This window comes from Micropterus salmoides, unplaced genomic scaffold (assembly GCF_014851395.1).
Source record: "Micropterus salmoides isolate LMB-PRFRI ecotype aquatic unplaced genomic scaffold, ASM1485139v1 Ms_hic_scaffold_4, whole genome shotgun sequence".
Taxonomy (NCBI): Eukaryota; Metazoa; Chordata; class Actinopteri; order Centrarchiformes; family Centrarchidae; genus Micropterus; species Micropterus salmoides.
The window spans coordinates 5,154,110-5,171,998 of record NW_024043372.1 but is presented as its reverse complement, the minus strand read 5'-3'; the positions used below and the strand labels follow the sequence as shown (position 1 = coordinate 5,171,998).

Here is a 17,889-nt window from a genome sequence, read left to right as displayed (position 1 = left end):
AATCCAAATGTTCATCATCTTCATTAAGGTGTAGGATTTATATTTAAGAACTAACATCCCAACTCTTTTCACCAGTGGACCTGAAGGTGTGTTTTTGAATGTGTCATTATGTTATGGACATTATATATGTGGTAAATTAGCCACAGTTTGTCCAATTGATTCCTTTGTGCATCCTTTTATCAGTAATATCCTGGCAGCCTGCAGCACTCTCGCAGGCAGGTGAGCTGTCACATGTCATGTCACATTGTCACATAGTTTTTGAGATGGTTTAAAGGTAACATTAATGTTTAAGTATTGCTCTGCCATAAAAAAACAAACATTGTACTGGCTGCAGGAAGTATTGTATGAGACAAGTCCTGTTTTAGACAAATTCCATGCTACAGCGTAAGCAAACATTTTGCAGATTCAAGCTATTCGTGTGTGTAAATGGAAGAGAAATAAGTGTTATAAAGCGATATGCACACATATACAACTGTTAGCTATCTGAAGTTGGAATCAGACCTACGCCCTCACTATCCTACGTACCCAAATCTGTGTACATGTGCTCATTAAGGTGATTTCTTAAGCATTTACGTTATCTTAATTGTTTGAAATTGAGATAAAGACAATACATGTTTATGGTTCATGAAGTAAAAATTTATTTCAGAATTCTTTTTAAAAACCCAAATATGTCCCCGGTCAATGTGACCCGAGGGATACCAGAGGGTCCCAAAAGTGAGGACAACACAAGGGTTAAGGCACAAACAGAACTCAGGGTCAGTGGTGAAAGTGAAAAATATCAGTGAGGATTAGAAGTCGTAGTCTTAGGAAGAATGTCTTTTGTATATGTAACACGGATTCTTTACAATCTGTTTTTCTGATGCACTCATGAGCTTTATTTGTTTTTATTATCTATCTTTATTATCTATTTATGTTTTGTTGCTTTTTATTGTGTATTTTGTTCATTGTTGAATTAACAATTGAATAAAACCTGAACTTGAACAGTTTTATATTTTAAGGCTGTTCACATGTTTAGAATCATTTGAAGATAATACATTAAGTTTTAATGAGAGCAATGGCTAAAGTGACTTAATTTATAATGTTTCTTTCTTTTCCTGCACACTGACGGTAAAAAGTCACACAGTATTTCAGAGAATTGCTATTATGGACTTTAACTTTTATACATACATACATACAACCCAAGTAGCTTTTAGATAACATCTTGGCCTGAAGGCATCCGAGCAAGTCTTTTTTTCAGGTTTTAGCCCATTAAAAAAATCTTGCAACATATAGTCTTTTAAGGCCCTCCAGTGTAACACCCGTTTGGACCTTCTGCGGGCTCCTACCATTAGGTCTTTTCTACAGAGCTGCAGCCTTTACAGAACAAGTGCTGCCTGACTTGACTGCTGAACTTCTTGTCTCTGACGCCGTAGATGAGCGAACTGAGCAGACGTGGAAGCACATTGGTCAACAGGAAGCCAGAGAAAAGGATCTTGGTGCGTTCAAGGGGCCAGGCTGTGATTAAAGTGACAGTGATGAAGGGAGAGATGAATGACAGCATGCAGAGGAAGAGCTGGACTCCGTGCAGCAGGATAGTGTTGCGGGCGTTTCTGGCCGAGGCCTGATTAGAACCAGAAACTGTCCGGGCCGTGCTGAGGACCTTCAGGTAGGTGATGATCACAGTCAGGAAGACGAAGGTAAACAAAAGGACCTGAGAGGAACACGTGAAGACACTTTAATCTGATACCTGACATGAGTAAAGACATTAAAACTGAAAACAAAAACAACCTGCTCACACAGGAAACAGAAACGGCTGATATCAGGAAGAACGTCCATCACGTAACAATCACTGTTTCACCTGGACAGCTGCACTTTGTGCTCTGTGGTACGGTGTGTTGTACACGGAGGAATAGTGACAGAGGACACTCTTTGCAAAGACAGAGAGGGGCTGAGTGGCGAGGAGGATGATGACATCTGAGAGGCCCGGGATGAAGGAGACTACCCAGATCAGTGCAATGAGAGCGTAGGCTCGCTGCACAGTACAGATCTGGACGTGATGCAGAGGTCGGCAAACAGCAATGTAACGCTCGAGTGCCATGCCAGCCAGGTTCAGAGGGCTGTTCCTGGATGAAGACAAATAAAAACACACCATATTTGATTTGTTTAATCTTTTTATGCTCTTTTTAATCCAGATTTACTGGAGTAAAGAGGTGTGGACATCTACTGTGCTGGTTAGATACATTAATTTAGCATTCTGCATATTTCATACCTTTACATTACCACAGCTCAGCCATTACATCCAAGTTAACAAGTTTAGCCAATAATTTTGCTCCCATTCCCCACCATTGGTTTAATCCAGTCATCCTTTTCCAGTGAAGCCAACTGGACTACAACTAACAAATATTATTTATTAATCTGTTTTTCAATTAATTGATTAATCTTTTGGTTTGTAGAATATCAGAAAATTACAATAAAAATGCTTGCTACACCAGAGGTAACATTTCTGAATGGCTTGTTTTATCTGACCAACCCAAAGATAGAAAAAAAAGGAAATCCTCAATATAGAGAAGTTGGTATTTTTACTTTAAAATATTTGATTGGTCATCTATCAAAATAGCTGCATATTAATTATCTGTCTAATTGTCTAATTAATGATTAAACTAATAATGGCAGCTCTAAAGATTGTAACATTTCTATCTCCACTCATTTATGCAGTTTTTTCATTTAAAGAGGTGGTATTATGCTTTACTATGTAAACCTTTTCTTAAAGGCCTACAACCCCTAAATGAGATAACGAACCAGAAAACGAGCATGATACCAACTCTTTAATTTGTCACCTGCAGGCACCTGTACTTCCTCCTCTACACTTGACACAGGTTACTTGACTGGCTGACACTCAAATCTAACGCACCTTAGGCTAAAGGCGGCTAATTAAACTGACAGTTCTCGGACCATCGGTTTGGTGCGGCCTCCACAAACTCTGCTGCTGTTGTTGCTCCACCTCTGTGTTCGCTCGCCATGTTGGCGGCCGCGTTCACGCTGTGGGCGACTGTGTTCGTCGGCAGTTAGTCTAGTCGAAGACTGTTCGCGGGCCGTTTCGCGGGCCATTAGTAATGTCGGCGACGCTGTTCGTCAGCCCTCACTGTTCTCTGTTGGTATTAACCAGAGTTTCTTGTCCAGATGTGGATAATTGAAGACCCCGGAGACTGTTCCCAAACGATTTCCTCTACATATCGAGACCCCGAGGATCATTGCTTCACATCACAAGGCCACTGTAAGTAGACTTAGGCTTAGCTAAGTCAAGTGAGTTGATGGTTCAGTTTGTGTTTCTCTTTATGAAAATGTCTGCTTTCTGCTGAGGCTGCTGGTTTCTGCTCATATGCTCCTGTCCTGTCATGTAGCTCATGTGTTGTAGGCCTATTTCTTTGCATTTGTAGCCTAGTTCATTATTGTACTGGTTAAGTTCTGGTATTTAATAGTAATCATTTTTTTCCACACTCCCACACAGTAGGAGATTAGAAAATTATTTTGACTGATATCATCTGATTTTATGTGACAGCTTTTATTCTTCATAAAATTCACATCAAGTGAGGAAGCTCCTATTCTGTGGTTTACTTATATTTCAAAAACAATTACCCAGCAAATTTTGAGAAATCTCAGCAATCTCAAGGCATTTTTAGAGTCCTCAAAAACAAATTATAAAATACACTGTTCGCAGTGTATTTTATATTTATGTATTAAGGTTACCTGAATACAGACAAATATAACTGATAAGACAAGTTTTATTTTTTATTTTTAAATGATTAAGCATACGTCATTTCTGACCACCATCTTGGGTTGGGAAACAGTGTGGCAATGGGTTAAAAATCAGTTTTCTTTGTTCTGAAATCTTCCTGAAACTGCAGTTGAGAGAATAGAAACCTACATCCGTTCCTTGTTTTTAAGAAGTGGCTCAGTGATATGGTTTCTTGACTTTATTTGGAGGAGGATTCTCATTTCAAACAGTCATAAATAAACGTGTAGGGTGTTGAATGCTGTAGATTGTAAATCATGTGGCAAATTGTGATTTGTGAGATTGGGCTATATAAATAAAACTGACTTCACTTCAATTCACGTTTAAGATACGAACATAGTAAAACATGTACTGTATGCATTGGAAATACTAGAATCAAGAAGCCCCCCCCCCAAAGCACATCTGCTGAATAATAAACACATTCTGTTGAACACAAACACCTACTTGTCGGTGGTGACTAAGACGAGCAGCATGAGGCAGCAGGGAGTAAAGCTCAGGGGAATGGTGTAGGTCATGATTTGCAGCGCCACAGAAAGTGTCAACAAAATCATGTCGTTGATCACCAAATGTATGTAGAGCACGTATCTGCAGGAGGGAAGAGCAGAGTAGTTACGGGAAGGAGAGTCAAGAGATTTAATCATATTGAACTCTGCTCCTAAGTAAGTTCAAATCACGACATCAATCACAACATGGGGTAAGATAAATCAAATTATAAGACCAACTTTGGCCAGTTCAGCAGATATGAACATCACATCTCATCATATTTGCGGTCTGTCTGTCACCTGGAGTCTCTCTGGAAGACCTGGCTCTGAAAGTAGGTGTAGACAAAAGCTCCATTGATGCAGTTGATGATTAAGGCGAGACCAACGGTGATGGCGTGTTTTGAGAAAGCTTCACTGAAGCTGTCCAGACGTGTGGTTGAGTTCATATCTCGTCCCGCTTGGTGCCGAGAAACCAGAGCTCGGTTCAGGCAGAGCTGGAGGAACGATCTTCCAGTGTCTGTTATTGTTTAGTGAATCAAACCCCCTCTCAGATCAATTCCACAAATGAGTCAACAAACATATTAAAACAATAACATGAAATATAGAATTTAATTTCTGGCTATGCTGGAAATGGGACAATTCAGATAAAATGCTTTACAAAGACTGCACTGGATCGATTCAAAGGTAGTACAAAATACAAAGAGCTAATATGATTTTAAGGAACACTGACAAAGATAAAGTCAGAATAAAGTAGGATCTAAATTATAAGAGAGCTTACAAATACATTAAAACTACAAGTTGTGATTTATTAAAATACTAAAAAAGAAATTACCATATTTATGGTTAGTAAGCTACATTAAAATATTCCACCCAGATATCTTTCTAGATTTGTAAAGGAAGAAAAGTTGAACGAATAAAAATTATTTTATGTTTTGTAATAACTGGCACAATTGAGAGTAAACATATAAAAAATTAAAGATGTTTTTTTTGAATGAGGCTGCATGACCTATGAATTGACTAAACTTTGTTTTAAATGTTCTGTTGGATATAACATTTCTCTTTTGTCAGGACAAGTAGCTTCTCTCTTATTTCCCTTCACACAGAAACAATAATATTGTAAAAGACAGCAAATAGCAAATCTAACAATGCCTGTTCAATTTTAAATGTGCTGAGATGTCAGCTATTATTCTTCTGGCACTGCAGCTCTTTATAACTTTTTAAGATAAACTTTTAAATGCAAAATTAAAGGGGAAAAAAATCATACATACTTCCACAGCACACTGGTCCGGTTTATGTTGAGATATCAGGCTGAACAACTGCCACAAAGTAGTGAGAGGAACAGGAAGACATGCTGTTATATAGACATCCTCAGTGAGGTGAGATTATTTTTGGAGAGGCGGGGAGCTAGCTGAAGGGACTGAGGTAGGGAGATTGTTTTAGTGGTTGTAAAATAAACATCTAATCCATTATGACCCAACACAAGCAGCTGGTCATCTGGGACCATTGCTGTCATGAACGTAAAAATGTATTGGTCTTCATAGTTTGACTTTATCGCACTTTTTTCAAAGCATAGAGGAGTCACCATATGATGATGTATTAACAGGTGGACTACGAACCAGTCAGACGTGACCGCTGTAATACCCCTGAAAGACTAAATGTTCAGGCCTCCGGGAGAACAAACCAAAGAGAAGTTAAGCCAGTCGCACTCTGACCTCAAAGCAAACAAATCAAACAACTGAGGTGAAGTTTACACTGCTGGGTTATACTGCTTAATGTACTGTGCTGTGTTTTATTGGACTAATGTTTTTTTATTATCATCAGGTGTCTACAGTGGAAGTCATTTGCAAAAACATTTGTCATTAACCCTTCACCAGTAATCTGGACAATATGAAGTCAACAGTGTCTCTTCACTGTTATTGTTAGCAAACTAGCAATAACTAACATGAGTCAACTGAAATTGTTTTTACCAAACAACCATATTACTAAACAAAAATACCCCGAAAAGCTAATTACGCCATCGAGAAGAACGAAAGTGTAAAGGAACAGCTGTTCGTAGCATTAGCTTGCATTCTTACAGACAGGTGAGCTCAGTGTCAGAGAAATGTCTGACAAGTTAATGAGCTGATTAAAAAATGAAGTTCATGATACGGTTTAAAGACAATCTTTAAGATTGCTGTGGCTCCGCCATGAAACTGCATTTAATAGGCTGCATGACATGCTAGAGTAACAGAATCTCAGGTGAGGGTAGCACATCACCTGAGTAGCTAGTAGTATAGGCTACAGCATAAGCAAACGGTTTGCAGAGTCAAGCTATTCATGTGTGTAAATGGAAGATAAATAAGAGTTATAGAGCAAGTGCACACATATTCAACTGTGCAAATTAGCCATCTGTACATGCATGCGCTCAATAAGGTGTTTTCTTAAGGAACAAACATAACTCATCGTTGGGGTCAGTGGTGTAGAGGTCCTCGAAGTGAAACATAAATTCAGTGAGGATTAGAAGTAGTAGTCTTCAAAAGAATATCTTTTTCAGATTCACTCAGGTTGATACAAGAACTGTTCATATGTAACAATGATCATTATAATCTGTTTTTCTGATGCACCTAAGAGCTTTAGCTATTTTTTTTCATTTTGATGTTTTATGCTGTTGTTTTTGTGTTCTGATCCTGAAGAAGTTTCCCAAAGTTTCACCTTAGCTGTAATTTTCATTTTCATAGTTGAAATGACAATTAAGTTAAACTTTTTACCTTTTGAGGCTGTTTAGAATAATTTGAAGATAACACATTCACTTTTAATAAGAGCAATGGCTAAAGTCACTGAATCTTGAATGTTTTTTTATTTCCTGCACCCTGAGCTACCCTTTGGGACACTGACAGTAAACAGTCACACAGTATTTTGGAGAATTTAGCAAAAGCTGGTTTACATTGTGCTACTGCAGTTCATAAACATGTACAATATGGAATGAAACTTTTATACATTCATTGAGACCGAAATTTAGCTTTTCCCTTTTTAAAGGTAACATTTGGGCCAAATGCATCAGACTATGTAGTCTGTGTTGCAGGTTTTAGCCCATTAAAAAAAAAATCTTGCAACATATAGTGTTTTAAGGCCCTCCAGTGTAACACCCGTTTGGACCTTCTGCGGGCTCCTACCATTAGGTCTTTTCTACAGAGCTGCAGCCTTTACAGAAGAAGTGCTGCCTGACTTGGCTGCTGAACTTCTTGTCTCTGACGCCGTAGATGAGCGAACTGAGCAGACGTGGAAGCACATTGGTCAACAGGAAGCCAGAGAAAAGGATCTTGGTGGTTTCAGGGGGCCAGGCTGTGATTAAAGTGACAGTGATGAAGGGAGAGATGAATGACAGCATGCAGAGGAAGAGCTGGACTCCGTGCAGCAGGATAGTGTTGCGGGCGTTTCTGGCCGAGGCCTGATTACAACCAGAAACTGTCCGGGCCGTGCTGAGGACCTTCAGGTAGGTGATGATCACAGTCAGGAAGACGAAGGTAAACAAAAGGACCTGAGAGGAACACGTGAAGACACTTTAATCTGATACCTGACATGAGTAAAGACATTAAAACTGAAAACAAAAACAACCTGCTCACACAGGAAACAGAAACGGCTGATATCAGGAAGAACATCCATCACGTAACAATCACTGTTTCACCTGGACAGCTGCACTTTGTGCTCTGTGGTACGGTGTGTTGTACACGGAGGAATAGTGACAGAGGACACTCTTTGCAAAGACAGAGAGGGGCTGAGTGGCGAGGAGGATGATGACATCTGAGAGGCCCGGGATGAAGGAGACTACCCAGATCAGTGCAATGAGAGCGTAGGCTCGCTGCACAGTACAGATCTGGACGTGATGCAGAGGTCGGCAAACAGCAATGTAACGCTCGAGTGCCATGCCAGCCAGGTTCAGAGGGCTGTTCCTGGATGAAGACAAATAAAAACACACCATATTTGATTTGTTTAGCTCTTTTTAATCCAGATTTACTGGAGTAAAGAGGTGTGGACATCTACTGTGAGTTTTAGGTATTTACAGAGTCACATTATATTTGGGATCAGACACTATGTACCTAACCTTTTACCTGATTGCTCACCACAACATGAAGCTAAATGTTCTGCTGGCTGGAGTACATTTCCTCCAGGATGCTGGTTAGATCATGCATTTAGCTTTCTGCATACTTTATTACACACTCTACCTTTACCTACATGCAAACAGCTCAGACATAATTTACAAGTTTATCCAAAGGGGCCAACAGTTTATTTTTGCTCCCATGGCCCCCTGTTGGTTTAATCCACCCATCCTTTTCCTGTGAAGCTGAATGATTTTTATTTATTAATCTGTAGCTTATTTTTCAACAGATTGATTAATCTTTTAATATCAGAATAGCAGAAAATTATTTTAAAAGTGATTGCTACACCAGAGGTAAAATAAATAAATCCGACCAACCCAAAGATATTCAGTTTATCACATAAGACAAAGAAAAGCAGCAAATCCTCAGTTTATTGATAATAATTACCCTGCAATGTTTGAAAACTCCCAGCAGGTTGTCTAACAACACTTACCGCTATTCCTAAAAAAAACAATTGGATGAGACAATACACTGTTTGCTGCACGATAAAACATTTTTTTAAATGTATGCCCTTTTCTTCCAAAATGTAAAATTAGAAGTTTCGGAGTACACCCCACGCATGTTTGTAAATACTTATATCTTTTCATGTGACAACACTAAAGAAATGTGCTACAATGTAAAGTAGTGTACAGCTTGTAAATTTGCTGTCCCCTCAAAATAACACATCACACAGACAAATGTAACTGATAAGACAAGTTTTATATTTTGGTTTTAAAAATGATTCAGCATATGTCATTTCTGAGCACAATCTTTGTTTAGGTTAGGAAACAGGGTTTTTCAACTTAGGAAAGGGGTTAAAAATCTGTTTTCATTTGTTCTGAAATCTCCCTGAAACATCTCAGTCATAAATACATTTGTAAAGATTGTCTTTGGACAGCTCTTTGGTCTTGGCCATGTTAGTAGTTGGATTCTTACTGATTGTATGGGGTGGACAGGTGTCTTTATGCAGCTAACGACCTCAAACAGGTGCATCTAATTTAGGATAATAAATGGAGTGGAGGTGGACATTTTGAAGGCAGACTAACAGGTCTTTGAGAGTCAGAATTCTAGCTGGTAGACAGGTGTTCAAATACTTATTTGCAGCTGTATCATACAAATAAATAGTTAAAAAATCATGATGATTTCTGGATTTATTTTTTTAGATTATGTCTCTCACAGTGGACATGCACCTACGATGACAATTTCAGACCCCTCCATGATTTCTAAGTGGGAGAACTTGCAAAATAGCAGGGAGTTCAAATACTTATTTTCCTCACTGTACATTTAAACCGATTTAAAAACATAAATAGCATAAAATATACAAACAGTAGATAAAAACATGTGGTACGGAAATACATAAGAGCAAGTGGCAACCATATAAATAACAAACAGCAGCAGGTGTAAAATAACATTATTTGATGTTAAAAGCTAGTCTAATTTTGATAAGGGATTTGAAAGAGTCCATGTCGCTGCAATCTCGGACATTCTGTTGAACACAAACACCTACTTGTTAGTGGTGACTAAGACGAGCAGCATGAGGCAGCAGGGAGTAAAGCTCAGGTGAATGGTGTAGGTCATGATTTGCAGCGCCACAGAAATTGTCAGCAAAATCATGTCGTTGATCACCAAATGTATGTAGAGCACGTATCTGCAGGAGGGAAGAGCAGAGTAGTTACAGGAAGGAGAGTCAAGAGATTTAATCATATTGAACTCTGCTCCTAAGTAAGTTCAAATCACGACATCAGTCACAATCACAACATGGGGTAAGATAAATCAAATTATAAGACCAACTTTGGCCAGTTCAGCAGATATGAACATCACATCTCATCATATTTGCGGTCTGTCTGTCACCTGGAGTCTCTCTGGAAGACCTGGCTCTGAAAGTAGGTGTAGACAAAAGCTCCATTGATGCAGTTGATGATTAAGGCGAGACCAACGGTGATGGCGTGTTTTGAGAAAGCTTCACTGAAGCTGTCCAGACGTGTGGTCGAGTTCATACCTCGTCCCGCTTGGTGCCGAGAAACCAGAGCTCGGTTCAGGCAGTGCTGGAGGAACGATCTTCCAGTGTCTGTTATTGTTTAGTGAATCAAACCCCCTCTCCGATCAATTCCACAAATGAGTCAACAAACATATTAAAACAATAACATGAAATATAGAATTTAATTTCTGGCTGTGCTGGAAATGGGTCAATTCAGATAAAATGCTTTACAAAGACTGCACTAGATCGATTCAAAGGTAGTACAAAATACAAAGAGCTAATATGATTTTAAGGAACACTGACAAAGATAAAGTCAGAATAAAGTAGGATCTAAATTATAAGAGAGCTTACAAATACATTAAAACTACAAGTTGTGATTTATTAAAATACTAAAAAAGAAATTACCATATTTATGGTTAGTAAGCTACATTAAAATATTCCACCCAGATATCTTTCTAGATTTGTAAAGGAAGAAAAGTTGAACGAATATAAATTATTTTATGTTTTGTAATAACTGGCACAATTGAGAGTAAACATATAAAAAATTAAAGATGTTTTTTTTTGACTGAGGCTGCATGACCTATGAATTGACTAAACTTTGTTTTAAATGTTCTGTTGGATATAACATTTCTCTTTTGTCAGGACAAGTAGCTTCTCTCTTATTTCCCTTCACACAGAAACAATAATATTGTAAAAGACAGCAAATAGCAAATTTAACAATGCCTGTTCAGTTTTAAATGTGCTGAGATGTCAGCTATTATTCTTCTGGCACTGCAGCTCTTTATAACTTTTTAAGATAAACTTTTAAATGCAAAATTAAAGGGGAAAAAAATCATACATACTTCCACAGCACACTGGTCCGATTTATGTTGAGATATCAGGCTGAACAACTGCCACAAAGTAGTGAGAGGAACAGGAAGACATGCTGTTATATAGACATCCTCAGTGAGGTGAGATTATTTTTGGAGAGGCGGGGAGCTAGCTGAAGGGACTGAGGTAGGGAGATTGTTTTAGTGGTTGTAAAATAAACATTTAATCCATTATGACCCAACACAAGCAGCTGGTCATCTGGGACCATTGCTGTCATGAACGTAAAAATCTATTTGTCTTCATAGTTTGACTTTATCGCACTTTTTTCAAAGCATAGAGGAGTCACCATATGATGATGTATTAACAGGTGGACTACGAACCAGTCAGACGTGACCGCTGTAATACCCCTGAAAGACTAAATGTTCAGGCCTCCGGGAGAACAAACCAAAGAGAAGTTAAGCCAGTCGCACTCTGACCTCAAAGCAAACAAATCAAACAACTGAGGTGAAGTTTACACTGCTGGGTTATACTGCTTAATGTACTGTGCTGTGTTTTATTGGACTAATGTTTTTTAATTATCATCAGTGTCTCCTCACAGACACAACCAGCACCAACGGTCAGCATCTGTTTTGCTAATTGAATAATTATTTGAGTACGTTTTCAAGCGGAAATGCCAAATATTTAATCTTTTTTAGTTTCTCCAATGTGTGTTTTTTTTTTTTTTTTACGGTCTATATAATTCTAAATGAAATATTAGTAATACTGCACCGTCTGAATCTAAATATTTAAATGTGTCTATGAATGAGAGATTTTCAGTTGTCCATGTGTGATCTTTACTTTGCATCTAATGAGGTAATATAGTTTGTAGTACCGTTAGGAAGTTCAAGATAAATATGTGCATTATTTCTTCCTAAAAGAAACTGCCGCCTGCAGTTTACTGCTGTATAATTGAATTTTATATGCTGGATTCATTTGTTAAAGATGGGTTAAATATATATGTTCAACTTTTGGGACTGCATCAGTAAAGGATCTGATTCGCTCAACTTCCTCAAAGCTTTTTTCCTGTGACACCATTAGTTTAAAGGTTAATGTAAATGGCCTGTTTAAACAACCTGTTTTAACAGCAATATTCCATATTTATGTATTTTCCAGTTATGACTAAGCATGCAAAATGCGTGTGTGCAGTAATGGCCTGTTATATGAAGTCTTAGCTGCAAGATTTAAACATCACAGTTCCCATAATGCTTTGTTTAAGGTGCTTTATAAACAAATTTGATGATATTGTACAGCTTCTGAAGTTGTATTCAGTATTTCAGTAAGTCCATGAAATATATTTACATTTTCACCGGGAGTCTATCCATACAGCCACCTGTGTGTCTTATTCAGATTATTTAAACATGAGCAGAAACACTTGCCAAAAGCAGTGATAAAAGTTTTATTCTGAAAATAATTGTCCCTATTATACTTGTCCATCACCGTACAGAAGGCCATGAATGCAAACCACATTAATGCAGCAGAGCTATAAAATCTGGGCTGGTCCAGGAGATCAAGAAGATCTGGTTGCCTGATGTGGTTATTTCACCTACGGGTTCACTTTCAGCTACACCGATCTGACCCTGGTGAGACTTTGGCTCCGACAAACCAGGTCCCGGATCAAGTACTTCCTGAACTGCTCGTCCCGACAACCGTAGATCACAGGGCTCAGGAAACGGGGGATGATGTAGACGACCAGGAAAAAGATGTATCGGATCTCCAGACTCATTAGGGGGAAGAGGGAGATGAGAGCAGCCTGGAGGGAAGGAACCACAAAGGCAAGCATGCACAGCAGCAGCTGAAACAAGAGAGGGTGGGGAAAATGGGACATTCGAAGGTCTTAGGTCTTTCAACTTCTACACACATATGATCTATAAAGTAAAAAAATATTTCATGTGTATAAAAAGTCTGCAACGGAAAAATATTGTATTAGTGAGTAGCTTTGGGCATCAAATGCCATCAAGTGTGAGCAAGCAATCTACCCATCGCTAATTATATGCAGTTTGATTAAAAGGACAATATTTGTGTAATCCGTTCAAGATTAATGCCTGTTGAATCTAAAAATTAAACAAATCATCAATTGATCATTCGTCATTAATGACGCTAAAATGCCAAACTCAAATATGAACTATATTTCTTTGTTTTTATATTATTGTGAACTGAAAATCTGTGTTTCGGACAAAATAAAAATTTGAAGGTGTCCCCCTGGGCTTTGTGATTGCCATTTTCCAGAATTTTCTGACACTTTATAGATCAAATTAATCAATCAAATAATTGAGAAAGTAATTGTCAGATTAATTAATATTGAACATAATTATTTGCTGCACTGGGTGAATCTGTATCTATGTAGAAATATTTCATACACTTTATTAAACATATGTTAAAATTATTTTGTTAATCTCTTGAACTTTTGTCCTTTTAAGGGGATAAACTTTAGGAGATTTCTCAAGAAGGACATTTTGACACGTCAAACACAAACTAATCAAATAAATAACATCTGCATTTCTTTTAGGTGTGGCCTTGGTATTGTAGACGTGGCTCAGTGGCGTCATCAATAATGTTGTTAGATACATATTCCCTTTCTTCCTATGACACCCACCTGCACCCCATGGAGCAGCACAGTGTTCCTCGCTCTCTTCACAGAGACCAGGCTTGTTGAGGCCGCTTGTGCTGCCAGCATGATCTTACAGTAGGTGTAGAGCAGCGTCAGAGCCACAAAGGACAGGTACACCCCGTCAAACACACAGTTCTTGTAGTAGATGGACGGGTGGCGAAACAGAAGTGGGTGGTCACAAAAAATGGTGCTGTTGAAGTAACTTAGAGGCTCGTTGACGATGGTGATGAGGAGGTCAGTGATGGGCGGAGTGAAGGTGAGGATGAGGATGGCACAGATGAGGAGGAGGGTGCGAGGGACGGTGCAAATCTGGCTGTAGTGCAAGGGGAAGCAGATGGAGATGTAGCGCTCCACGGCCATGCCGGCCAGGATGAGAGGGGTGGAGCGGGTGGTGAGGACCGCTGTCATGATCTGAGGGAAACACAGTTGGGGTGTCAGATGAGTGGGTTAAGGGAAGAGCAGGAGAAAAGCTGAAGAGAGCTGCATTTTTGTTTTCAGCAAGTTTTACAAAGTTGTACTATAATAAAAATAAAGATCCTTCACACTCGCAGCAGGTACCCGTTCATGCTCGTCTACAAGGCCACTTTTAAAAGGCACGAACACATAACTTATTATTGGGTTATTATTTGTGACTCACTAGATCTGCTTGTGTCTGACCTGGAATCAAAGCTGCCCCAAAGCAGTATCTTAACACAACCTGTGAAAGTGCAGCACTAGTTATTCCCTTCATTCATAAAATCAGATTCTGTGTAGAAGGAATCCACACATGGCGGTCCAGGGAAGGCGAGGGACAGGATGTTGTGTTTAAAATGTCCATCCATATTTCAAACATGTTAGTCTTGGACCCAGGACCCTGAAAGTTCATGCCGTGTCACACAGGTGACTGCAGAATCAGCTTTTCCAAATAGATTAATATGCGGCTCCTGTTCACACCTGACCTGCAAAGCACGTAAAAGGGGTTTAACAGAACCCAGTGCATGAAGTTGACGTAGTAATGACTTACCAGAAAGCAGCAGACAGACGTGTGGATCTTCCTGAAGATGTAGCTGACCACGTAGAGAGCTGTTACCAGGCTTAGCTGCAGGGCGTCGTTGACCACCATGCAGATGAACATGATGTACCGGGGGTTCTCATAGAAGAGTCTAGGGTCAGAGATAAACGAGAGCTGAGAGAGATGCAGACTTCATTAGAAAACTTTCATTAAGGTGCATTCAGACCAAACGCAAAGCATGATTACATAGATGCATCAGAGCGAGCTGAAAATGTTCCTGACGCTGTGAATGCCTATCAGCGGTGAGGTTCCTCTGACGTCATTGAAGATAAGAAATGGAGGACAAACTTAATGTCGCCACCTACAATTTAACATCTTTACTGTACAAAAACAGAACAAAAAAGCAGAGGGCTCAGAGAAAAGTGAGCGAAACCACAGAACTACATGGTGAGTTCTGAAAATATGAATCTGTTACTTGATTCCTGCCATCAGTTGTTCTTTACTATGAACCAGTGTCAGCAAAAGTTTGATCGACCAATGAAACTTGTCCAAAATCCCAGAAAGTCAGTTTACTGTCACATGGGAGAGTAAAAAGTCAATTAATTTGCTTGATTGCTTTGATCACCAAATTAATAATTAACCAACTGTTTCAGCTCTACACTACTGAAATAGTTACCCTCAACAAGCGGACTGAAGTTAAAGCGTTGTGCTTGTGTGGGAAATTACTTTTCATCACGAGGTCAAATCGCCTCGGTGTGACACAGATATGTTAACAAAGAAGAGACACTTCCAACACTATAGAGAGATTGGTGGCTGAAGAGTAATTGATAAATGCATTTACATTTGTTTTGCATGTTTTGCTTTGGTGCTTCTTTTTAAATATATTACAGGGTTAAACGTTACATGGTGTGAAAATACTGTGACACAGTTTTGCATCAGTCTTTGTGTCTACCTGTAGCGTAGGAAGGTGTGCACCATGCTGCCGTTGATGAAACTGAGGGCCAGCCATACCAGCATGGCCACTATGTTCTTGGTGAGAGCATTAGAGAAGCTGTCTTTAGGCACGGCCACAGCGCCCCCTGTCAGTGCAGAGCTGGTATTACTCATCAGCAGGTCCACGGGGCTGGAGGAGGTGGAGTTGAGCATCGCCAGCATCTCCTCCTGACAGTCTGAAGGAACACAGAAATAAAATCTGATGTTAACAAACTATTTTACTCAAGTGTTGTTTCAGGGATGCTCTCTACACCTGGTGTACCAAACAACTGTATGATGCACTACAAGGCACAAGTAGAACCTGCACATAAAATGTACATGTATAACAACTTATACTGACAGAAAGACTTGCAGCATAGGGGATACAGATGAGTACATAAAATGCATGACAGGCTGGAATTAACCACCTTTCATTATAGAAAAATATATTTACATTTTATGATAATTAAAAAATAAACATCCTAACCTGTGCACACTTATAACCACAGATATCCCATTTGCAGGACTCAGGAGTTCAGGGCTCACACTGTTTTAAAATGAAACTTTGAAATCTGCAATGGAGGAAGCACATAGAAAATGTGGATGGTGATTTTCCCCATTTTGTTACAGCTTACAGACTTTGACAAAGAAAACAGTAACAGAAAAATAATGTGTTCTATTCACTATATAAAAAATGTATAACAATCTAAAAATCTAAGACGCCTTTCTTACAGTAAGTTTATATATATATATATATATATATATATATATATATATATAGTATCAGCGTGCATGCATCAGGTCTGCCAAATCAGTTAATGTAAATACTATAATACAGCTCCTGTTATACTGCTACAGTATAAATGTATACATTACATTTAATACAAACATTAATGAAAATGAAAAATGTATTAGCCCAGAAAAAAAGTATTTACATTCACATATTTTGCACTTAAATTTCCATAATATCACTACAGTAGGAAAGCTTTATAAAAGTATACGTAACGTTTTTTAAGAACAAAATGGAAAGAAACACTTTGCATTTTAATAGTAAAGTCATCAATATCAGCTGTATCTCAAAGTTTTGAAAGCAAAAGGTTATAATAATGATTCTACATTCACAGACATTAAACAGACCTCTCTCACCTGTCTGCCACCTCATCTAGCAGCCGGTTGTTGCTCATATTTGTATGGATACTGTGTGTGTGTGTGTGTGTGTGTGTGCGTGTGCATCAAGTCGCTGTAGAGATAGGGTCATGATGTCACAGGTTATGTTATGGATCCCTATAATGAGCATTAGGAGACTTTTGAGCAGCAATACATTAATTAACATTAGCATTAGTAAAGTGGGGCTGCAACTGACAATTATTTTCATTGTTGATTAATCTGTTGATTATTATTTTCTTGACTAATCTATTAGATGTTTGGTCCACAAAAGTCAGAAAAGTTCTTAAATGTCTTGTTTTGTCCACAAACCAAAGATATTCAGTTTAGTGTCGTCGAGGAGTAAAGAAATCACAAAATATTCAGCTGGAATCAGAGAAATGCGACTAAGTTTTCATAAGAAATTACTCAAACCGATTAATCAATTATCAATATTGTTGCAGATCAACTTAATATTTGACAACTTTATTAATTTTAATTGTTGCAGATAGTTAAATGGGGTGCAACTACGAGTTAAGTGTCTTGCTCAGGGACACATTGGTGGACGTGTCACAGTAGGGAGTTGAACCCAGGTTTCTCACACCAAAGGCATGCGTCTTATCCACTGCTCCATCACCACCCCGATGGTACAGTTAGTAAATGCCAAAAATTGGGTATTAATGGTCAGTTGATGATTTAATAAATCATTTTATTGAACAAAGATTTACCTACAGTGGCTGTTAAGATGTTAAGATAAAGATCCTCGCTGGCTTACGCCTTCCAGACCAAGACTGACCTCTGCCTAGTTATGACCATCATGAATGGTGGAGACCTCAGGTGCTCTATATAAACACCAAAACCAGCTTTACACACACACACACTGATATCCAAAGACTGACCTCAACACTGTTCCTTTAAAGCACATGCTACATACAGGTTTCTGTATTTAACAACAGTGTTACACTCCTCATCTCTTCTA

At 38.7% G+C, this 17,889-nt stretch overlaps 3 protein-coding genes across 3 annotated transcripts; all 3 read right to left on the bottom strand.

The window, feature by feature from the left end:
- Nucleotides 1–677: 677 nt before the first annotated feature.
- LOC119886845 (odorant receptor 131-2-like) lies at nucleotides 678–5,151 on the bottom strand. Its single transcript, XM_038697810.1, has 4 exons — nucleotides 4,555–5,151; nucleotides 4,217–4,357; nucleotides 1,838–2,102; nucleotides 678–1,690 (listed from the first exon to the last, which is right to left on the bottom strand). The coding sequence occupies exons 1-4, from the start codon at nucleotides 4,698–4,700 to the stop codon at nucleotides 1,328–1,330; spliced, it is 915 nt and encodes a 304-aa protein (XP_038553738.1). The 5' UTR covers nucleotides 4,701–5,151; the 3' UTR covers nucleotides 678–1,327.
- On the bottom strand, nucleotides 2,842–16,929 carry LOC119885801 (odorant receptor 131-2-like). Its single transcript, XM_038696028.1, has 6 exons — nucleotides 16,914–16,929; nucleotides 15,748–15,964; nucleotides 14,808–14,946; nucleotides 13,790–14,215; nucleotides 12,746–12,988; nucleotides 2,842–3,253 (listed from the first exon to the last, which is right to left on the bottom strand). Exons 1-5 carry the CDS (start codon nucleotides 16,927–16,929, stop codon nucleotides 12,758–12,760), a joined length of 1,029 nt encoding a protein of 342 aa, XP_038551956.1. The 3' UTR covers nucleotides 2,842–3,253; nucleotides 12,746–12,757.
- Nucleotides 7,409–10,472, bottom strand: LOC119885803 (odorant receptor 131-2-like). Its single transcript, XM_038696029.1, has 4 exons — nucleotides 10,221–10,472; nucleotides 9,877–10,017; nucleotides 7,919–8,183; nucleotides 7,409–7,771 (listed from the first exon to the last, which is right to left on the bottom strand). Exons 1-4 carry the CDS (start codon nucleotides 10,364–10,366, stop codon nucleotides 7,409–7,411), a joined length of 915 nt encoding a protein of 304 aa, XP_038551957.1. The 5' UTR covers nucleotides 10,367–10,472.
- Nucleotides 16,930–17,889: the final 960 nt, after the last annotated feature.